At 43.2% G+C, this 23,186-nt stretch overlaps 2 protein-coding genes across 2 annotated transcripts; one reads left to right on the plus strand and one right to left on the minus strand.

The window, feature by feature from the left end:
* Positions 1–43: 43 nt before the first annotated feature.
* UPF1 (UPF1, RNA helicase and ATPase) lies at positions 44–17,442 on the plus strand (the record flags this gene model as incomplete). Its single annotated transcript, XM_026064883.1, has 23 exons — positions 44–210; positions 696–785; positions 1,311–1,478; positions 2,429–2,609; positions 3,309–3,470; positions 4,146–4,230; positions 4,407–4,505; positions 4,979–5,087; positions 6,031–6,190; positions 6,306–6,424; positions 6,669–6,833; positions 7,156–7,270; positions 7,463–7,606; positions 8,070–8,283; positions 8,503–8,620; positions 10,290–10,446; positions 11,448–11,590; positions 12,333–12,507; positions 13,240–13,321; positions 13,837–13,998; positions 14,357–14,574; positions 14,820–14,942; positions 15,062–17,442. Coding segments are annotated over 22 exons (3,153 nt in total), but the record flags the coding sequence as incomplete, so codon positions are not given.
* On the minus strand, positions 17,143–22,743 carry GDF1 (growth differentiation factor 1). Its single transcript, XM_026064717.1, has 3 exons — positions 22,432–22,743; positions 19,789–21,305; positions 17,143–19,136 (listed from the first exon to the last, which is right to left on the minus strand). Exons 1-2 carry the CDS (start codon positions 22,715–22,717, stop codon positions 20,470–20,472), a joined length of 1,122 nt encoding a protein of 373 aa, XP_025920502.1. The 5' UTR covers positions 22,718–22,743; the 3' UTR covers positions 17,143–19,136; positions 19,789–20,469.
* Between the last annotated feature and the right edge of the window lie 443 nt (positions 22,744–23,186).

The raw sequence follows: 23,186 nt of genomic DNA on the forward strand, positions 1-23,186 counted from the left end.
CGACCTCAGCTTTATGATTTGGAGTATATTTTGATTTTGTAACTTAAACACTGACTTTGTGTTTCAGGTTAATGGACCTGATGGCATTCTGCAGAATGGAGCTGTGGATGATAATGTAGCTAAAACCAGTCAGCTTCTGGCAGAGCTGAATTTTGAAGAAGATGAGGAAGATACCTATTACACAAAGGACCTTCCTGTGCATGCTTGCAGGTAGGACCCAGTATTTACCCCCAGCTTAATATTTCCAGAGGGCAAAAGCTCAAGTTTCTGAACTGTAATTTTAATAGTGAGTTTGTGTGAATGAAAAGTATAAGCTGAGAGGATTTCTGGAATTTGAGAATAACTTCCTTGGAGACATCTACATACTGGAGGAAAATAGTGCCCTCTGGTGAGCTGTTGCATACGCTTATAGCTTCCACTTCCAATAGATCTTTGACCTCTCTAGAGGAGTACAAGGCAAAGCCAAGCTCAGGATGGTGATGGTGGGAGGTATTAAAGTATTTATAACTCAAAACAGAAGTTTAACTCGTAGGTTGAGTGGATGCATCTAACTGATGCTTTCACCAACACTCAGGTCCCCTAATTTTTAATTTCCCCTTATTTTTGTGCACTACTGGTTACTTTAAATTTTGCATTTGAATTTTCCTGTAAGCAGTCACCCAGTCACTTCCTGCTTTTTTCTTTCTCAATCCTAGCTACTGTGGTATCCATGACCCAGCCTGTGTGGTTTACTGCAACACCAGCAAAAAATGGTTCTGTAATGGTCGTGGAAATACATCTGGCAGGTAAATGATCAATGATGGAAATGACAATGACAGAATCTTGCTCTAGAGTATGTTCATTTTGAAGTGGCATACTTGGTGCGACTTACCTTTCTTTTGGTGATAACTGAAGTCTAGTGACCTAAATGTGAATCTCCAACCTCCTTCTCTTTTGCTTTTCCACTATTACCAACATATGCCTTGATCTCAGTAAAGCTTGAATTACGTTTTGGGGTGAGCTTTCTGCTTCTGTGCGCTTGCAAAGCAGCATAACTGATATTCTTGACATGTGCTTTGTGGGGCTTCTTTCAGTTATCGGTAATATAACTTTCCCAGTCACCCTACAGCGTTCATGCTTTGAGAAAATGTAGAGACTGTGCTAGCAGTCATCCTTGCCTAGATGAAAACAGCAAGATCTTACCAATGTCTGCAGCCATGCAAATAGGTTCTGCTTTTATCTTTAATGTTAACTGCTATGTTGTCTTAAATTGGGGCTAAATCTGACTTGAATATTAACTTCATATAAATGTATATTCTCTCTGGTTTCAGCCACATTGTTAATCATCTTGTGAGAGCGAAGTGCAAAGAGGTGACTCTCCACAAAGATGGGCCTCTGGGAGAGACTGTCTTGGAGTGTTATAACTGTGGATGTCGTAATGTGTTTCTCCTGGGCTTTATTCCAGCGAAGGCAGACTCTGTGGTGGTTTTGCTGTGCAGGTGAGAGAATGCCTTTATTGGCACATTTGTATCAAGTCCATTGCATAATTTTATTTCTAACGGACAACTCTTGCTTTCATTTTGTACCTAAATATATTCTAACTTGCTACCATTCTCTCTTTGGGTGACAGTACAGACTTCATGAGTTCTACACAAGTAGATAATGCAATAAAGAAATGTTCTGTTATGCTGTACAAATGTCTTAGTAGTATAAAAAGAATTTCTTACAAATGAAACTGTTCTTGATGGAATAAAGGTATTCCCCACCCCACCCCCTGCCCCCGCAGGGTTAAACTGCTGTGGTTTTTGGATTTGGAAGAGAACCAAATCAGTTTAGGAAAAGACTCTAGATCCCTACCGGAGTAGTGTCAGATGCTGTTACAGAATAGTAAGTTTCTCTTGTTAGCTCAGAATTATTTGAAGATTAGAGTAATTGGTAACTGGTCTCTGACAGGATGTAGCAGAAGTCATGATTTCATAATTGTTTGTATTTTTATTCAGTGCTGTCATTTACCATGTATTTGACAGTAGAAGGTGTGTTTCTACAGAATGAGTTCTCCTATTTGTTTAAACAACAGATGGGAAGTAGTCCTGAGTGTATTCTGATATATTGTGTGTGTGCATAGTCTTAATGGACCGTAGCCACTTTTAAAGGTGAGTGTGATATTTAATACCTTAGGTGCTGAAACTTTCAGTTCTAGAAATACCTATGAAATATTACTCATGATACCCAGCCTCCCCTGTGTTGAAATAGCAAATAGAGGAACTAATAATTGAATTGGCACAGCAGGTTAGTGTGGAGGTTTTCTGTTTTCTTTTCTTTTTTTTTTTAACCGAGGTGTTTGCAGTGTTGAAAAGCATGGTGAACATGATCTTGCATACTTCACACAGTAAGCTTGTTCTTACACTTGTCTAATTTAATAATTTTTTTCAATATCTTGGTTGTGCAGGCAACCATGTGCCAGTCAGAGCAGTTTAAAGGATATTAACTGGGACAGTTCACAGTGGCAGCCTCTTATCCAAGACCGCTGTTTCCTTTCATGGCTGGTAAAGATTCCATCTGAACAGGAACAGCTGAGAGCACGTCAGATTACAGCTCAACAGATTAACAAACTGGAAGAACTTTGGAAGGTATGGGCTTCTCTTTAAATATCAATAATGTTTAACCAAGTGCTAATTTTGTGGGTTTTGTGAAGGAGGGACAGGTTTCTTTTAGCAACTGGGAATTTAGCGGAGAATTCAGGGAATTGCTTATTTAAGTAGGAAAGCTGCATCCCTAGGTTTTTCAGCTCTTTTGAAGCTGCACTGTCAGGCAGTTTGCAGAAACAATTTTCCTTCCCTGTATTAACAGTCCTTCAGTCTGTTCTACTTGAAATGATGACTGGGTGAGTAAGGAACTCCAAGTCCACACTTGGTTTTCAGTTACTGCTTTTTAAGAACTTTTTCTGTACACCTTTTAATGCAGAACAACCCAACTGGATATGCGTGCGCATGACATAATGTCTTAGTATTGTTGTAACAGGTTAGAATTATGCCTTGTATAACTCTTTGTGGCAGTGATATGTGAACCTGCAAACTGTCAATGTCTGGCTTAAAGAAAAGTCAGAAAAAAAAAAAACCAAACTTGATCGTAAATCTGAAATGAGAAACAACAGTTTTACGTTTTTCTTCAAAAAAAAAAAGTGTCTCTAATGGAATACATAACTTCTTTTGCCCTGGGGATTTATCCACGGGATAAATCATGGGATTTATTGCTCCTGTTGCACAGCGAGAGTTTGTCACTTCTATTCTTATAACTTTGAAACAAAGCACTTATGCTTTAAATTCTAGGAAAATCCATCTGCAACCCTTGAGGATTTAGAAAAGCCTGGTGTTGATGAAGAACCACAGCACGTCCTACTTAGATATGAAGATGCTTATCAATACCAAAATATATTTGGTCCTCTAGTCAAGCTTGAGGCAGACTATGACAAGAAACTCAAGGAGTCTCAGGTAGTATTCTTGAAATATGCCTGTTTGAGGAAATTTCTGACCAGGTCTCTGATATGAAATACCTCGTGATGTTTAACAGAATAGAAGCAAGGCTTAAGTGAAATAAACGTCTTTATTGCAGTACTACTACATTACAGTAGTAATGGTGATGTTTGATAGTGGGGAGATGATAGGAAAATCCTCAAACTGAGGTTTTAAAGAACATTTTTGAAATGCTTAGGAACTCTTGGGTGTTCATTTCTCTTCTCCAGAATCATGTTCTGTTTTAGAGCTGTTACTTGGCCACCTGTTATTAGGTTGTTATTGTCATAAGCCCCAGTTATGTTTCTGTTGCTTTTGGATTTAGCAAATAAGTTTCCAGTGAAACTTGTATTTTATGGGGGCATATAAGTACTTGACGAATGCTTAAAATAAAGAGAACAAAACAGGGGGTGGGTAGGAATTTGGTGCTCATTAACTGCATAACTTTGTATTAGTCAAAAGGAATTATCTTCTGCAGATGATGTGGACTCAGTCCTTAAGAATAAATACAGATATTTAGCTGTTGTGTGACATTGGCATGGAAGTTTTGTAGTTTTCCACTGTTTTTGGGGGAGGGGGGGAAGGACCGTGAGGAGAATTGTGATAGTAAACAGTTCTTTAAGAACATAATAGATGCCTTTTCTTTACCATTAGACCCAAGATAACATCACAGTCAGATGGGACTTGGGCTTGAACAAGAAAAGAATTGCTTATTTCACTTTGCCGAAGACTGATTCAGGTAATGACGGCTTAGCTGTATGTTTTAGTCTGTTTTTGTGTTTGGAGAATAACCTCAGTGTTTAAAGAACTGTGGTGATCTGGCCTGGGATATGAAATAGTTCTGTAGGGTTTTTGTGTTGGGGCATGGTKGTTCATTGGTTGGATTTTCTGAGAGCTTTTTTTCTTCCTTTGTAGACATGCGTCTTATGCAAGGAGATGAGATCTGCTTGAGGTATAAAGGAGACCTGGCCCCTTTATGGAAGGGAATTGGTCATGTTATCAAAGTTCCTGATAGTATCCTTTACTTAAGCTTTTAAGAAGGAAGTTATATATAGATCACAGGTAGTGACTTTGTGAATTAAGTAGTTTTATCAGTTTGAATTTCAGGTGGGATAGCAACAGTACTTCAGAAGAAACAGATTTCTCTTAGCTCTGCTTATTACTACTTCCAGTACTGTAAGCAAAATACATGTGACTGGAAAGTCCCCTTCTTAGGAGTTCCCTATCTGTAAAATGGGTGAACAGAAATTTAAATCTTCACTGTGAAGATTATTAAAAGTTGCAAAGCATTTCTGTACTCTTGACAGTGGGGGCCTTAAACACTTAATGGAAGGTTGCAGTCTCTTAAAGAAACCAGTAAAAATGTACAAAAGTAATTTTGAAACCATTTAAATTTTTGTCAAACAGGGAGCTGCTAAATAAAATGAAATAGCGAAAAATAAAATTCAAATGTTTGCTATAGATTACTACTTAACGAGGTTCTACAGATTATGGTGATGAGATAGCCATCGAGCTAAGAAGCAGCGTTGGAGCACCTGTGGAAGTTACTCATAACTTCCAAGTGGATTTTGTATGGAAGTCTACTTCATTTGACAGGTACTGGGAAAGCAGTTCAGAACTTGGCAGATAATTGGTACAGTTGATGCATATTTTTTCATTAACTTCAGTGGGGATTTTTGAACAAGAATTGTTGGACAGGATGTATCGTGTTTCATAATGCTCACAATCAGAAAGAGCAGGATTGCAGAGCTTTGCCTATGGAGCTGCAGTCTGCAGGTATCAGGTATACAAGCACATGACCTCTGCTTCATAGAGCAACGGACCTAATTTTTATTAGAACTTGAACTGATCTCAATACTACTAAACTACCAATATTTTTCATTTTGAAGGCACATTTAAGGCTTATTCCAAATATATCAAGGTAACATGTAAACTGAAGGGGAAAAACTTACCTGATACTTGGTTACATTTCAAATATAAGAAGAGAAAATATTTTACAGTTCAGCAGCTTGCTAAACATTACTCAGTCATGAAGTGCTATCTTTTCTTAGTTACCCTACTAAACTTTGAATCATTTTAACTAACTGAAATTTCAAGGTAAGTGAATCAGCTGTGGGGTCAGTAGGCTTCAGACATGTCTGTACTGCATTTTGGAAGATAAGAATTCTTTTATTCTGAAAAATGTTATTTGCAACTTTTTTTTCAAATCTTGCGTCTAAAATTACTATCGTAAATTCTATCAAAGGCTGGTTACTCTACAGATTTTCTGCTTATAACATTTCATAGCATGGATATGGGGGGGAACAAGGTTTGTGTTCTTGGACTCTAATTCTAGTCTGTCAGTTCTGCTAGTAGATGCTCCGAGTCACAAAAACGTCCTCCTTCCCCAAGGTGCTGATTTAAAAGATGCTGTGGGGTTTTTTATTATTATTTATTTTTAAGCTTAATGTGCATGATGTCTGGTTAACCTTTGTGTTGGACACTTTTGGATTGTTATGTTTTAACTCGTACTGATTTTTCTGTCCTTCCCTCCTTTCAGAATGCAAAGTGCTTTAAAAACATTTGCTGTGGATGAGACTTCAGTGTCTGGGTACATCTATCACAAGCTGTTAGGCCATGAGGTAGAAGATGTAATTATTAAATGCCAGTTGCCAAAGCGCTTTACAGCACAAGGACTTCCTGATCTCAACCATTCTCAGGTAATCCCATCCCATTTTTACTACAGGCAAAGAATATGATAAAGGATTTATGAATAGAGTTTGAGCAACTTTGTAACTACCTACACATGAAATAACAAACTTTTTTTTTAATCAGGTTTATGCTGTGAAGACTGTMTTGCAGCGTCCTCTGAGTCTTATTCAGGGTCCCCCTGGTACAGGAAAAACAGTGACATCGGCCACAATTGTCTATCATCTGGCTAGACAGGGCAATGGGTAAGAATTCCTCTCTATTTTTTTTAATATATTAAAGTTACTTTATTAATGGTCAGAGAATCAACTTATGTTTGAACATTAAAATGAATAGAAAGACTTGTGCTTATTTCAGAAAACATTCTTCAGTAACTTATTTTTGGGGACGTGTGTGCTAACACAAATCTGATCTTGTTGCAAGTCTTTCAGAGAAAAGGCTATTTATAACTCATTGAGACTTACCTTGTCACTTTTTTTAATCTTTAAGGCCTGTGTTAGTCTGTGCTCCGAGTAACATAGCTGTAGATCAGTTGACTGAGAAGATTCATCAAACTGGACTGAAAGTGGTTCGCCTGTGTGCTAAAAGTCGTGAGGCAATTGACTCTCCTGTATCCTTCTTGGCATTGCACAACCAGATCAGAAACATGGATAGGTATGAAATTGGAGGTGGAGAGGGAGGGGGAAGAAAAAAAGCTTGGATCATGTGATGGAGGCAGTAATTAACTGTATAACAGCAGCAAAGAGCATTTGCTTGATGTGATAATTTTTTTGCTTCTATATCTATGTGTCACTTTCAGCTTTACAGATGAGTTCTTAGTTTCTGTGGCAATATAAAAAGGTTTCCCCTGTGATCTGGCATGTACTGCTCCTAAAGAAGTGGCCCAATAAAAAAGTCAGATAAAAATCTGAAGTTTGGTATTGTAATATGAAGAAGTTGTTAATGGGGCTGTGAAGCAAATTTCTTTGTTTTGCAGCATGCCAGAGCTTCAGAAACTGCAGCAGCTTAAAGATGAAACTGGAGAACTGTCGTCTGCTGATGAGAAACGTTACCGTGCACTGAAGCGAACAGCAGAGCGTGAATTACTTATGGTAAAGTCTGTTGGTTCTAGTACCTTAAACAGTTGCCTCTTTTCACCTGAGGCTTAGTTGTAATTTGCTGATGAAGTTCAGAGTACAGTTTAACTTGAGGGGACTTCTGAAATAGTATTAAATACTTTTCCATATAGAAGTATTATCTGTTGATATTCTGCTTGATTGATTTCAGTTGTGTTTCTGTCTCAGAATGCAGATGTGATCTGTTGCACATGTGTGGGAGCTGGCGATCCAAGACTTGCAAAAATGCAGTTCCGCTCCATTCTGATTGATGAAAGCACACAGGCTACTGAGCCAGAATGTATGGTGCCAGTTGTCCTGGGAGCAAAACAGGTAGGAGCCATTGGATTTCATTAAAGAAAATTAAGTTTATAAATAGGTGAAGTAGCATTAAACAGTGATTTTCATAGTATAGGCATGTAGGAATACAAAATCCTTTTCTTTGTGGAAGACCTTCTTATAACACAGATCTAAATGACTTCGTTTTTTATTAGTCTCATTAGTTTTCTGTTTCCTTGGCATAATTTTCACCTAGAACATGTTGGCCCTGCTGGAACAAACTGGAGACTGAATAAAATTTTATTCTAAAATGATTAGTAATACAACTGGACAGTTAGTTCACTTAAAAGATTTATAAGCCTTAGGTTAGATCTGAAGCTTATTACAAGACAAACCAATTAATTACAAATATTTTATATTAGGATATTGCTATCACTTCCAGTTATTGGGCAGATTTCAGAACATACAAACTTAGGTATTTACATTGTCATCAATGGTGAATTTTCCTTTTCCACAGCTAATTCTTGTAGGTGATCACTGTCAGCTTGGTCCTGTTGTGATGTGTAAGAAAGCTGCGAAGGCTGGCCTGTCTCAGTCCCTCTTTGAGAGGCTTGTGGTGCTGGGGATCCGTCCGATTCGCCTTCAAGTGCAGTATCGCATGCATCCTGCACTTAGTGCTTTTCCATCCAATATCTTCTATGAGGGTTCACTCCAGAATGGTGTTACTGCAGGTAAACCTACAAATTGCCTTCTCTGCTATTTGTTAAGGATTATAGGAAGAATATTTAATCTAGTTTTTTAATGCATTCCCTTAAAGAGAATTGCCACTGCTCTTATGGTTGTTTGGTTTTTTTGAGTCTTTAAGGTACTTTGATGTGAGAGGGGGAAGTATTCCTTCTAGTAAAGCAGTGCTAATTTTTTTTTTTACTTACTGTTTTTTTGTTCCTCAGCGGACCGTGTGAAAAAAGGATTTGATTTCCAATGGCCACAGCCAGATAAGCCAATGTTTTTCTATGTTACACAAGGACAGGAAGAAATTGCCAGTTCAGGCACCTCTTACTTAAACAGGTAAACAAAATTCAGCACTGAGATACACTGGGATGAAGTATTTCTAAATAAGACTGTATCTCAAATATAAGGGAGATTGATATATAAATCTGTTAATGATTCTGGAACATCCCTAGGAGAGAAAGTCACGATTAAGGAAGTTGAGGGGGAGTGAGTGGAATATACCATTCCTGCTGCAAACCAAATATCTAAGTATTTCCCTACTCTACAGAATCTCTGCAACTAAATCCATAGTATTTTTTATTCACTGTAATTTGTGATACCTTGCCGTGTCAGCAAAGGCCTAACACCTAACTGAAGGCTTGTGTTTTAGACAAAGGTTAATTTCCATTTCCATGAAGGGGGTACTTGTACTTAAAACCAGCCAGCCCACAGACCTTAAAGGTGTTGTATGAGGGGATACAGTTCTTCAGTGCTGTTTATTCTTATATTCTGCAGTATGCTTTCTAAACTAATAAAATGCTGTTTCCTACTAACAGCTACGATTGAAGTTGCTTGTGTGCTTTTTTTTTTTTTTTAATAAAAGCTGCTGTCAACGATAGCACTGTTAGATAGGACGGATGCCAGCTAACCAAACTGCCTTTAGGAGATGATTTGCCCTAGGCTGCTTTTACAGTAAATGAAGAGAAAAAGGCATCCCCAGTGGGAGCAGTTCAGATCTTAAGTTGGTTTGAATTGTTCTCTGGAGGTGCGTGTTTTCCTTTCCTGATTGCATAAGGAACAGAGGGCAATTAAGTGCCTCGTGTAAGTGGGATGAATTTGGGCCAACTAGTAAACCGACTTTAGTTGCAACAGGAAATGCTGATTGACTCCTGTTTCAAAGCCCCAATTCCAATACTCTATATTTTAGAGTTTTGGGGTGAAAAAGTGGGAGAGAAGAAAGGGAGAGATGTGAATTTCAATTTCTTCTCTTCCATCCTTTTTTCCTCACATTCCAAAACCTTTTTCAAAGAGTATGTTTAAAAGATTTTACTCCTTTTGGGTTGCATGCACTTGTTCCTGTGCCTGAAAAGAAACCAGACCAGCTTGTGAAAAATAGCTGCTGTGGTATTTTTAATCTCAGTCTGTTTCATGAACAGCATGTGCAAGACTGAATGCAGCAAGCCAGATTGTGCACAAACAAATGGCACAATAGTTGGCTGACAGGGAGATTGGCTTAAAAACATTCTATATTTAAAACTTTAAGATAAAGCAATTGAAGGATCTGTTTGCACAGCAGGCTGGGATATTTTTAATGGTCTCACTCAAAGCGCACATGTACGGTCAACTATACTGAGAGGTTCCATCTTAGAAAGATGGCCACCGTGAACTTTGCTATTCCAGGAAGTTTGGTTGTATAGCTCTGAGAAAATGGGTGTACATATAAGAAATCTGTGTCATTCCAAGACCTTTTGAAGTGCTAGCTTTTGCCTGTATTTCTTTGGCTGAGAATATGCATGTGCAACCTAAGCCACAAGGTGATAGTGATGAATGTTTCTACAAAGCCTGAGCTGAATTAATTGGAGTGGCCAAGCAATGCATCATAAAATTATACTTTTTCTTGAAGAGGCTTTCTGATAAATGGGTAGCACAGCATATGTGTTCACATTTTTTAGACCCGGTAACTTGCCAGAGGTATGTTAGATCTAATGCCTTAATTCTCCTTAGATAAACAAATCTCTTCTCGTAGGACGGAAGCAGCCAATGTGGAGAAGATAACTACAAAGTTATTGAAAGCTGGTGCCAAACCAGATCAGATTGGCATTATCACTCCTTATGAGGGTCAACGATCCTATCTGGTGCAGTACATGCAATTCAGTGGTTCCTTGCATACGAAACTTTACCAGGTACGGAGCAACTGTACAGACTTAAGGGAACGCTTGGATGCAAAGAAGCTAGAAAATTCAGATATTGTGAAACTTCCCAATGTGTTCATTTTAGTCTGGCGGCTTAGACATCAGTGTGTTTATGCTTCTCTGCTAACTTTTGTGTGCTTTAGTTATTTCAGGTAAAATTGACTAAGGGAAAGGGTTTCGGAGGTGTCAAATGCCAATAAGTTTCAGGAGAGCAGTTGGCAAGATAAAGGAGAAAACCCTGTTAAGGCCTCCACTGAAAGGAGACCCCCTGCAGTGACCCTCCCTGTTAGGCACAGAAAGGAGAGAGGTCACCAATGCTTCAGCTGCGGAAAAGCTTCAGTCAGAGCTTGTGTCTTTGATAAAAGTGTCCAGTTAGGAGACATGCAAGAAACCAAGCTCCATAAATTTTGTTGCTAATACAATTTATTTGCTTAGGAGTATGTCCTCCCATCAGTTGGCCTCCTCTATCAAACGCTAAAATTTGTTGCTACAAACAAGACAGTTGTATGTTTAATATAGTCTCTTTTGCAATATTAAAAACCTGGTGTTTTCACTGAACGAAGACTTGGTGGAAATAACTCTTGCTTCTGCCAGGAATGATCTGTCCTTCTGATTCAGGTTTCTCAGCTGGGAGCAACAGTGCTCATTTGGAGCTGTCTTACTACAAGGTTTTGGAATAGTCAGTCATTTTGGCAATGTACCTAGAAAAAGGATGCTTTCCCTGGTACAAATGTCAGTTTGGGGGAAGTATGAGAGCCATAAAGCAGTGAATATAAAAGTAATTTGTCCTAAACTGAGACTGTCTGTTCTCCCTTAGGGAAACTATTTAGTGACCAGTGGAATTATCAAATCATTCAACATGACAAAAATAACATTTTTGTTAAATGATGGGTTCTGTTACTGTGCAGCCAAAGTGTTTTGTAATACCTGGTGGTAACGCAACTGTTTTTGCACTGTGCTTCCGTGATGTATGTGTTTTTCCTTCATTTCAGGAAGTGGAAATTGCGAGTGTGGATGCCTTCCAGGGACGAGAGAAGGACTTTATTATCCTTTCTTGTGTAAGGGCCAACGAACACCAAGGAATAGGATTTCTGAATGACCCCAGGCGTCTTAATGTGGCTCTTACAAGAGCAAGGTAAAGTAAAATTAAGAGTATTTTGTATGTGTTTTGGAGACCTAATCTGATCTGTTAAAATATTAATGCAGTCTGGCTAATGGAAGATCTGTTTTTTGTGCATGATATGCTTGCTTTTTTTTTTCCTCCTGCTTAAGGGGCCCTTGAACAGTTTCCACGTGTCCCTCAATTTACAAGAGCAATCTAAGCTTAATCAGTGTTACCGTTTGGCGTCAGCAGTCTGTAGAAGCAGGCATGTCCCTCCCATGTTTGCGGGCRGGTGAACTCTTCTGTTCATCTGCTTCTCTATCTCTCCCATCTTTACCACTGCAGCCGTCTTTACCGCTGCTTCTTTTAAACAGATTTAATTACTGAGAAGGGCAGTGTGAAATCCAACATAGTTTTGACTTCCTTGGTTCCCGCAAGCTTTTGTCTTTAAGAATTAAGCTTTTAAACCACTATAATGTGGTTGGTTGAGTACACCGTAGGCTTGCCAAGCATGTCAGAAGAAAGCGTGTGAGTACTGAGATACTGACTGCAGCAATCTCCTCATCTCGAGCATTTTGTCACACTGCAAAAACTTTTTCTTGTGAACATAACCATTGCATCAGGGTCTCCCACGCTGACCTCATGGGCTTCTTAGGGTGCCTTGACTTACTGCAAAATAACTTGTTGACTCAGGCTGTTCTGACATTGATATGTAACACTACTTATTTTTAGTCAGAGTTGACTTTAGTTTCTCTGGTTATTTGCTGTTCTACAGGTATGGAGTAATTATTGTTGGGAACCCAAAAGCACTGTCTAAACAACCACTTTGGAATCACCTGCTGAATTATTACAAGGAGCAGAAGGTTCTGGTGGAGGGACCACTGAATAACCTCCGGGAAAGTCTTATGCAATTCAGCAAGCCCCGGAAACTTGTCAATACCATCAATCCAGTAAGTTGATGTTTCCTGTCTCTCAGATGTTTGTGGTATGAAGCAATTTGGGGTTAGATATCTGTTATAAAAGGATGGAGTACGCACTCTGCCACATACCCTCACACACCCGTATCTTTCCATTTTTGTTGCTTAGCTATTGGACTGTGACCAAGTAAGTTGCTTCCTCGGCTGTTTTTAAGTTGAGCACTTCTAGGAAAGCCTTTTCTGTACTTATTTTGCAGTAAGTAAAAAAGTTTGTGGGAGGTAATCTGAGGTGAATAAAACATCAAATCATTGTTTTGTGTGGAAATAGCAAGCTCATTAGATATGAGTAATTAATAGCATTATTGTACTTCTAAGTTGAAAATTGTATTTAGTCCTTTAACATTTGGCAGAGGGGAATAAGTAGCCATAAAACAGCTTGTCAGCCATCACCAAAGGACAACTATAGAAATAGAGCAAGGGAAAGCCATCATCAGAACCTCAAAATAGACTGAAAATTCATCAAATATTTCACAGTTTGAGATAGGTTGTCTGTAAACTCATAAGATTGTTTTTTTCCTAGTTGTCAATGATATAGTGGGATATTTTCCATGTATTAGAACAAATTTGTTTTCCTCAGCACTTGTAAAGTAGACATTATCTGCAGAGCTTGACTGTATTCTTAACCAAAAAACTTATATTCGAGTTGCAGTGCAAATATTAGTTTTCTATGCAAAGGCTTTGTCTAACTTCCTGTAATGCTTCCAGGGTGCCCGTTTTATGACTACTGCCATGTATGATGCGCGTGAGGCTATTATTCCAGGATCTGTCTATGACCGGAGCAGTCAAGGTAGAAGCAGCTATCAAAATCAACATCTTTATAGACTTTTCAATAGTCCTTGGGGGATGGTATCTTGCAGACTTCAAATTTTTAAATGTTTTTAAGAGTCACTACAGAAAAATGCAGAATTTAAGAATTGAGGGATTTTTCTCTCTGATTAAATTAGACTGCAAAGGCTTCTATAATGTCTGCAAAGCAAGTACAAGATGAGGGACTTGTGTGTGCATGTTAAGCATTTAATAGTCTTGAATTAAAGGTATATACAAGGCAAATGTGTGATAAACAGGTGTCTCTGAAATTTTGACGTGCAGGATAGATAGTGAACTAGAAATATCAGAGGTTCTTGGCAGCAATAGGCTTGTCCTTTCAGTTTCCAGTTTCTGATTTTTCCCTGCTCACAAGTCCTTCCGTTACTGTTAGGAGGAGGAGTATGAGTTGATTTTCAAATTTTCTGGATGCCTGAAATCATTGTGTGGGGGTTTTTTTCTTCTTTTTTTTTTTCTTTCTCCCCCCTCCCCTCCTAGGGCGCCCGTCCAACATGTACTTCCAAACCCATGACCAGATCGGGATGATTAGTGCCGGCCCCAGCCATGTCACTGCTATGAACATTCCTATCCCTTTCAACCTCGTGATGCCACCGATGCCACCACCGGGATACTTCGGCCAGGCTAATGGACCAGCTGCAGGTACGAGGGGCAAGGGCAGAACAGGGCAGAAGCCTCATTTTAGGTCTCAAGTGGGAGAATTGCTTTTGCTGCTCTTGCAGCTGTGTTGATGAGGTTAGATGATGATGTGCTTGAGTAACAAGTCCTAGCTGTGTTGAATGCCAATACAGGAGCACTGCAGCCTCCAGTGAGAGTGTTCCTTTGCCCCGTCTGCCTTGGCACTTCTGCCTTGTGATTTCTCTGCACTTGCTACTCTGAATACGTACAAAGTATTGCCTCTTGCTAGCCACCAGTCAAGTCTTTGTAGAAGCAGTTAATTCCTGCACTTCTGTGTGTGTGTAAAAGTTCTCACTGATGGTTGGGATAAACGCTTTTCCAGGACGTGGGGCACCAAAAGGAAAGACTGGTCGTGGTGGGCGTCAGAAAAACCGTTTTGCGATTCCTGGAACTAGTCAGTCAAACCTTCCAAATAGTCAAGCAAGCCAAGACGTGGTGTCCCAGCCTTTCTCCCAGGGTCCACTGACTCAAGGGTATATCTCCATGAGTCAGCCATCACAGATGAGTCAGCCTGGGCTCTCCCAACCAGAATTATCACAGGTAAGCAGAACTTGATCTACAGCCTGCGTTTTTGAACTGTTGTGTTTAACTGCTTGTTTCTTCAGCAGCCAGTTATTGCAAAAAGTTTAATATTGTAGAAATTCTGCAGCAAAAAGGTAGATTTAAAAGCTTCTCTCAGATTTTATCTGTGACTTTGGCTGCTATGTAGTACTACTTTCTGCTCTGTAAGGGAGCACTTGAGCTTGATTACTAGTTGGAGGCTTAACAAATGCTCTCATTTGCAGGACAGTTACCTTGGTGATGAGTTTAAATCTCAGATCGATGTGGCGCTGTCACAGGACTCTACTTACCAGGGTGAACGTGCATATCAACATGGCGGAGTGACGGGACTGTCACAGTATTAGAGTGTAAGGCACTTGAGGTTCAGTCCTCTGCTGCTTGTTCCCTCATTTAAGTTCATAAAAACAGTATTTGTCACAACAGTGGCACCCATAATGCAAATGTTGTTTTGCTTTCTTGCTTTCAGGTTGAGGAAGAAGAGCTAAGCTTGTGTGGAGCTTAGTTCATCAGCATTTTATTCTGGGTAATAAAAAAAATAAAATAAAATGGATACCTGTTTTCCACTGCTAAAACTGAAGCACCACTGTGTGAGAGCAACAGGAGAAAGAAACCAACCAACGGAGAGGAGAGAGAGAAAGGAGCGCGCGCGAGAGAGCCCACTGCTAGCTCACTGAGACAAGGAGACTGACCGGAGAGGAGAGAGAGCACCGAAGGACTGGCTGGCGCCTCACTGGGAAGGCAACTCACCCTGAAATGAGTGGTCAGCTGAGTCCCTGCTCCCCCAGTCAAACAAGCTCGAGAGAAGGGCCTTAAGCAGGTTTCACTTCATTCCATACTTCTCTTTGCGAGCAGGGCATTACTTTTCAGAGCAGACGGGGAGAGGAAAACCCTCATCTCAGAGTTGTTCTCGTTTTAAAGGGGTACTATATTTTAGCAGTAACTGTTTACATTTTAGAAACAGAGTATCTGAGAGAGAGAGTTCCTGACTAAGTGACAGCAAGCCAAGCAGAAATCCAGCGGATCATAGCTGATGCTCAACTCTGAGATGCAGGTTTTGTTGTCCAACACTGGCTCTGAAATCCTAGTGTCATCGTGTCGCCCACATTCTGAACGGGTCTTTGTGACAAGGTGGTTTTAAAGAGATTCTTTCAAAGGAGCACTGAATTTTTAGAAGTTTGTCTCTGAATTCTTAGTGGTGGACCTGGGAGATCCTTGTTCTGAGAAGCTTAAAAAAAGTTTAAAACAAAACTAAATTAGAGCACCAACCTTGAGAACTTTCAGTGTGATTTAAAGTTGCAGCAATCAGCCTCTTCTTCCTACATTGGATAGCAGTTAGAGTGAAAGGAGCCTGCGCGCTCGAGCAGGAGGAGGGTTTCAAAGTGTTTTCTGTATGCTTTAATTGGCTACTGTCTGGACTCTACTCTGTGAAAAACAAGCCTTTCTGTAAGATGAACTGTGCGCTTAAAAGGGGATGGGTTCCTGTGCCCTTCGGCCCTGGAGGAAAAGATGCTAACAGGCCTGCTTTATTCACTCCCACAGATCTGGGGAAGAAGTAGTGGAAACTGGGGATTATATTGGTTTTGAAGTAAAGACTCTACAATGTTACCGAAGCAGGTTGGAAAAATGGAAAAAGCAGGCAGTTGTTGGAAGGTGGCCTCTGATAGATGGGTATAATTAGAGATAATGGGTTAGGCTTTTGTGTGGCTTCTTCAGTGATTAATGCAGATAGCTGAAAGATTCAGGTGTTTAAAAACGAACCCGGAGCCTATTTTTCAGGTAGTGGACACGGCTGTGCCATCAATGCTGGCTTGAGAAATAGCTGGAAGTCAAAACTGAAAACAGCACATAAAAGAAGCCATCCAATTTCTAAGTTGTACCCATGTCTTAAATAAGTCATATGGGAACACTGGGAGCATTTTATTTGTGTCTAAACCTTTTTAGAAACAGCGCAGAGAATTTAAATTCCTACAGACCCATTTTTATCAGACCCCTAAATTAGACTAACCTCTACCTCCTAATTGGCTAAGATCAGTAGAGTGTGAATTACTAACCTAGGTGTTTTTAAAGTTTGAATTAAGTTAGCTTTATACTCAAAGGGCTCCAAGTGTTTCTAGTCTTTTTTTGGGGGGAACTCAAAATACCTCTCATATGAATGTACTTAAAATGATGTAAACCCCACTTTTTGTAACTGGGGGGGAAAACCCTTTCATTACTGTCCTTTCTGTAGATTGTTGACCCGCTTTCATAACCTGTATTTGCTGTAGTTTTTCAAGAGTGTCTCTCCCCCAGTACAGATCCGGTGTAGCATACCCACAAACTGTGAGTAGTGTGCACATAAAATGGAACAGGTGTTCAAATTTTTTTCAGTCCTGCAGTGAACATAGTTCAAGAACTGCAAAATAAACTACACTTTCCAGAAATAAAAACCATTCTTGTTTCATAAAAAGCCTCCAGAGTTTAGACTTCTAAAATGTGAAAGAATGGAGACACAGGCCACCTTCCTTCCTTGTAAGATGGACTGTTTTATTTATTAACATTGCCGAAGGGCTTTTTAATTTTTTTTCCTTCTGGTTAGGCTGCGTAGTTGCATAGTTTTGAGATAGGTTTAAGCTGTAACCCYCTTGTGCAATGCAATCCATTGAGTAATGTAACCCCTCCTCTCCCCCCACCCCCTTTATTTCACTGATTGGAATGCTTGCCTCTGCTTCGTGCTGTTTTTTTTTCCTTTGTAGCAGTTACTCTGAGTTTTATAAATCCAGACATCAGTGCTAGCACGGTGTTACTCTTTTTTGATTTTGTCTCAGTTTGTTTTAAACCTGTTTGTCATCAATAAAATATTAATAAACAGCTCTTGCATTCAAGGTGGCCCCTAACTTTCAATGATGAAACCATGAAACATTCATTAAAACTTAGTCTGATTGTATAAACTTCAAGTTTATTACTTTTTTTAAACACATACTAGTACAAAAGTGTGGTGTGTGCATAGCATACATGGATAAGCAAATGAACTGTGAAAAGTGTGTTAAATGCCCTACCCATGTTCCCTCCTCTGCCTCTTGACCAGTTAGATGCATGCCTTGAATTAGCTCGAAGGGGAATATGCTGGGCCTGTGCACTGCTGGGGGGGAGCTGCAGGATTATGAAGTGCTTTGCTTTGCTAAAGGTGACCAGTCCTGCTTGGAAGATTTCCTACCTCTTGCTTCTCATGCTCTGTGGAAAACTAAAAATTGCATTTATTCCTGTTAAGTAGTGGTTGACTGGCTCAGGTCGCTGAACCTGAGACCACCCTGTTTGACCTGAACAGTCCTTCAAGAATGGCTCAGCTTTTGCTGAAAATACAGCTTAGGAGTTTAGGTCTGGTTTTGGCACTATCCAGTGTGCTCAGGCAGCAGTCAGTGTTGGCAGTAGAAGTTAAGCTGCGCGTAGTTTTGATTTGACACAAGGTCATTACAGCTGGTCAGAAAATGTCTCAATTTCTAGTTGCTGTTATCACCTGCTCTGTTTCCTTGTGTGCTATAACCTGCTTGGTCACATGCTGCTTGGACAGGGCAGCGTATGGGACAGTTGCCCTCTGTCTTGTTGGAGAACCAGGTAAGGAGTCTTCCTTACCCCCTGCACCCTAATGAGCTGAGCCCCTCACTCCCACAGCCTGCCACAGCATAGGTTCAAAAATACCTAAGGGTTTTTAATGCTGTCCATCTTAAATTCAAAAGAAATGGCTCCTATTACCTCCTGCAGTGAAGTCCTCCTCCAAGTCCTTACAACATTAAGTGTTTGAAATCAATTCCAACATAGCTCTTGTTCATCTGTTTGTTAGAATAACACAGGGCTAAGCTTCCCCGSAGCTCCCTGCTTGTCCACGCCAGAGTCAAGAAACACGTTTAGACCTGAAAACATTAATAGGCTTCAAGACTTACGTAATGAATCAAGCTACTCCATTCTTGGTCACCTGCTACACAGTTCAGGCATGTTAGCAAAAAACACTGTTGTGGAGGGGCAGGAAGATGCTGCCTCTGCAAACTAAGGAGTGGTTAAACCTTTAGTGCGTCCCCATAGGGAAAAGGCCTAAGCTTGTTAACCAAACAGTTAAGACATTACAACATAGCTACAAAAAAGAAAATTCACACTACTTTTTCAGACTTRCATTAAAGAACAAAACAAAACAAAAAACTTCAAGTCTAATTCAGATTTCTTGTTTCTCCTCCTGCCCTCTTTCCTCACCCCCCCCCCCCAAAAAAAAAAAGCTGCAGCACAGGACAGGAGCAATGGCAATGGCTTAGTAGCTTTGCCCAGGCTGTAAATCTAGCTGCCATAAATGACTTCACAGCTCACATACATACTTAAAGGTGGAAGAAAAGAGGCAACTCCTCGTCAGTGATCACAGTTGCTCAAAAGAGATGATACAAAGCTCATTATTACATCTCAAACGATACTGAGCTGCTCTCTTGCTAACAGCATTAAACAGACTTGCTTAAGCGCGTGTCCACACTACTGCAATGGACTAGGGAACACAGCCAACAACTGCAGGTTTGACCTCAGGTCTGAAAAAAACCCCTCAAAAACAAGATCAACAGAAAAAAATACCTAAAAACCAACCCCTGCCCCCCAAAGCTGCACAACCACATTAACGTGGTGCCTGAATTCACGGCCATAACACTGCTGTGTGGAGCTACAGCTGCTGGATGTGCAGGTAGCAGCGAGGTCAGGCAGCCCGACAGCCCAGYGCTGCACTGCAGGCGAGTCCCCAGCTGCCGGCGGTTGGACCACGGACCCGGGCTCAGCGCGGCGCTAATGAGGTAAGTTAATTACTGCAGCTCACAGCAGTCCAGGAGGGAAATAGATGCCACTGACTCAATACACACGGCCCTCTGCTACACAGCCCTGCCTCTGCTTCAGGCGCGCACCGAGCCCCCACAGCCCTGCGGGCAGGGGCTGCTTTTCAGCCCAAACCTCCACAGGTAACGTCAGGCTGGACGGAAGCGATACGGCTGATGCTAAAACGGCCGCGCTGCGCCTCTGAACTGTGTATACTGCTGTGCCCCCCCCCCCCCCAAATCAGCACCCGCACACTAAAAATAGCTCAAGCTGGCGTTGCCAGAGTAAAAGACGCGCATGTACCGGCTGCCTGCGCTAGCAGAAGGGATTCAGTCACTGCGGAGCCGCAGCGAAGCAGCTCCTGCGGCGACAACATACCTCTTCTCGCAGCGGGGGCCGAGCTGCCGTGGTGCTTCCTCCCCGCTCTCCCGCGGCAGCAGCGCTGCCCTTTCCGCACGGGCACCTGGGCAGCAAGGAAGAATCACCAGCATCACTTCACCAAAAAAAAAAAATGCAATTTCTTTTTTGCCCTGGGAAAGCAGCAGCATTTAGCCAAAAAGCCGAGCACCAAAGCAAGCCAAGCCGCTTCCCTTCAGCAGAGGGTGCCTTGCTCCCCGAGCAGCGCAGGCAGCGCAGCAGGGCACCCGCCGCCTCGCCGCTCACCTCTGGCCTGGGCACGAGGGGGATTCACAAACCGGTGCCACCGTCGCCTGCGCAGAACGGACGAGCAGGCGGCCAGCGTCAGACTTGATCATAATCCCTGCGCGCCCAAGCTGGCCACAGCCATCGGCTCCTTGGGGGAACCAAGCGCCCAGGTCCTATCAAAGCACAAGTCCAAACCTGGTAACGATGCCTTAGGGCCAGATCTCCTCCCTGGCTGCACATGGAGAAGGACAGGCCGGGGGGGGAGCTCCGGCCCCTCCATGCACCAGCAGCAAAGTCCCTAAACACCAGCACAGAGGGGATTCAACACATTTGGATTTATTCCATCACTCCTTCAACAGTGTTTCGTACAGGCCCCAGCGCACACATACAACCCCCCCCCCCCAGGCCCTTCCGCTATCTGCAGCCACACTCATCCACCACCATGTCCTCGTAGTGCCTCAGCACCACGTTGTCGTTGTTATCGTAGTAGAGGATGGAGATGGGGGAGAGCCTGACGGGGACGCAGCAGGGCTGGGGGGTGCCCTCGGGGTCCAGCGAGTGCACCATGGTTTGGAGGATGGCGTGGTTGGTGCTGTTCAGCTCAGCCGTCAGCGGGAAGGGACACTCTCCCAGGCAGTAATTAGCCATGTAGCCCTGGGGGGCGATGATCCAGTTCTCCCAGCCCACGTCGCTGAAGCTGATGTAGAGGCGCCTGGGCTTGCAGAGGCTGCTTGGCGTGACAGGGGTGTAGTAAGCGCTTCTCCTCCTCCTGGAGGCCTTGCACTGCTGCTGACTGAGGGTCACCACCAGGAGAGAGGTATCCAGGAAGGAGTCGATGCTGGCACAGAGGCTCTGCAGCCCCCTGGTCGCCAGGGCTGATGCACCATCTCTGCCGCCCACTGAGATCTCCAATATCAAGCCCAGATTCTTGCTGTAAGTGCGCCAGTCCTTTGCCACCCCGCTCAGGTTGAAGAGAAGAGACTTGTGCAGCTGGGCGAAGGACTGCTCCACCAGCAGCTTTCGGCTGTGCTCACGGGAGGGCATCCCCCGCAGGGACATCTGGGAGGTTTGGTACAGCCTCAGCTCAAAGACCTGGCCCCGGCTGGAGGTGTGGTAGGAGTTGTGGCTGAATTTGATCTCTAGCTGCGCCATCGTCAAGTGCTCGCCCTCCTCCAGCACGGAGAGGTTAAAGTACAGACGCTTCTGCAGGCACAGCAACGTCTGGGGCTGCCCGTTATGAACGAAGTGGCCTGACAAAGAAGGAGAAATAGAGGTGGTGGTGTTTGAACCCCATTACGCTGAGCGGGATCAACTTCCCAGGGCTCCAGCTTAAGCTCTTGGCTGCACAGCAAGAGGAAGATGGGACTGAACAGAGCCGGGCATCCAAATGCGCCCGCAGCCGTTGGACCAAGATGACAATGCTGCAGCGTGGACTATCGACCTAATGGCATGGCCTTTGGAGAAGCCTGGAGGCACAGAGAAGCCTGCTAGTCCAGGCTCTAACCTGCATCACCGAGATGCCAAAGCAATACTTTGCCTCTCGCTGCTGCACTCACGGCCTCGCAGACAGGGCAGTAATACTCCTCCCGAAACTACTTCACACCTTGGCGCGTTATTTTTCCCCAGTTGTAAATATCTTCCCCCCCCAGGACAGGGTGGCCGTTGCGGGTGCCTGCAGTTTGGGGTGGGGAGGAAGAAGGGCAAAGAGCAGCAAACTGAAGCAACAGGTAAGCAGCCCTTTTAAGCCAGACCTAGATTTCCATTGGAAACCTTGAATCACAAGCGAGGTGAGCTCAGCAGTGTCTCAGGATGCAGAGGACACTGACCAAACAGTTCCCACATAACCGGGAACTGCTTAGAGAAGCCACAGGCTGAAAGAGCCAGATGCGCCGCATGGCCAGCGAGAGGCATGAGGACAACAAGGATGCGGGGGCACAGCTGAGCAGCCCCTGTCCCCAGACAAAGCTGGGTGCCCGGGAGATCCCAGCTCTCCTCGCTGCACCCGGAAGGAGCAGCCGCGTTACCACCGCCCCGGCAAGGAGTCACAGCTCCGCCGCTGCGAGCCCGACAAACCAAGCCGCTCACCTAGCATTAAACCAGCATCTCTGAACCGCGTTAGGCGACTCCCAGCTGGCCAGGTGCCYGGCACAGCTCTGCACCCCCATGCGCCTCCTCGCCTACTGACTCATTTCTAAATTGGAAATGAGCACCTAGAGCATCCTGAGGGCCTGGAGTGAACGCAGCAGTGATTTCTCCTGGGCACCCCAGCCTCTCTCCTACCTGCACCCCGCAGACAGGAAAGGAAGGACTGGAGCTCCCAGCCCAGAGAGCAGAGGGGCTTCCAAAAGCAGGACCTAAATCGTGGCATTTCTGTACCTTGGTCAGCGAAGACACGGATGATGTTTCCAGGGACATTGAATTCCTCCACCCTACAAGCATCCTCCAGGCCTTTGTTTGTAGAAGGAGATGTCTTTCTGTTCTGGAAGATCCGCCAGAGCACAGACGGCACAGGAACAGGGGTTTTCGGGCTGGGTTTGGTGCTCAGACCCAGGGATTTTAACAGTAAACTTTCCTGCAAACTTAAATCCATCCCCAGAATCACACTAAGAAGAGCCCAGGCAAGGCCAGCACTAAAGCTGGCCCGGACGGAGCGAGGCCACATTGCTCAGCTTCCCTTCCCGGCAGACAAAGAGCAGAGCTGCGCTGGGGACCAGCTCTGGAGGGGACTGAAGACAGGGGCYGGGGGGTGTTGATTGCCTGATTGGAGCCTTTGATCTGGTTAGTGCTCAATTAGCACAGAGGGATTCCCAGGATTGGGCAGAGGGTGTGAACAGCCCCTCCAGCCTCCTGGGGCCTGTTAACCCTTTGAGGGTGCTGCGTGCGTGCTGGAGGGCAGGACCCCCTCCTCCTCCCCCAGAGCGCTCTCAGTCTCTCCCTCATCTCCACACCATCAAGGTCCAACAAAGTCCCCGTTGACRGGAAGAAGGCTGTTCTCCTTCCCTACGCAAAGCTGCCAGCAAGCCGAGCTCTGGTCCCAGTGCCCCAGGGAGAAGGGTGGACCTTGCAGACGTCCCACTGAGAGAGATCCACAGGGAGTCACTTTGATCAGCGTCTCACTGCCTTCCCCCAAA

This window comes from Apteryx rowi, unplaced genomic scaffold (genome assembly GCF_003343035.1).
Source record: "Apteryx rowi isolate R43461 unplaced genomic scaffold, aptRow1 scaffold_220, whole genome shotgun sequence".
Taxonomy (NCBI): domain Eukaryota; kingdom Metazoa; phylum Chordata; class Aves; order Apterygiformes; family Apterygidae; genus Apteryx; species Apteryx rowi.

Excerpts from the sequence above, each read along its gene's own strand:
- GDF1 (XM_026064717.1), bottom strand. The coding sequence starts at position 22,717 with ATGTGGCCTCGCTCCGTCCGGGCCAGCTTTAGTGCTGGCCTTGCCTGG. Across the intron at positions 21,306-22,431 it reads CCGTGTCTTCGCTGACCAAG|GCCACTTCGTTCATAACGGG; the intron begins GTACAGAAATGC and ends CTTCTTTGTCAG.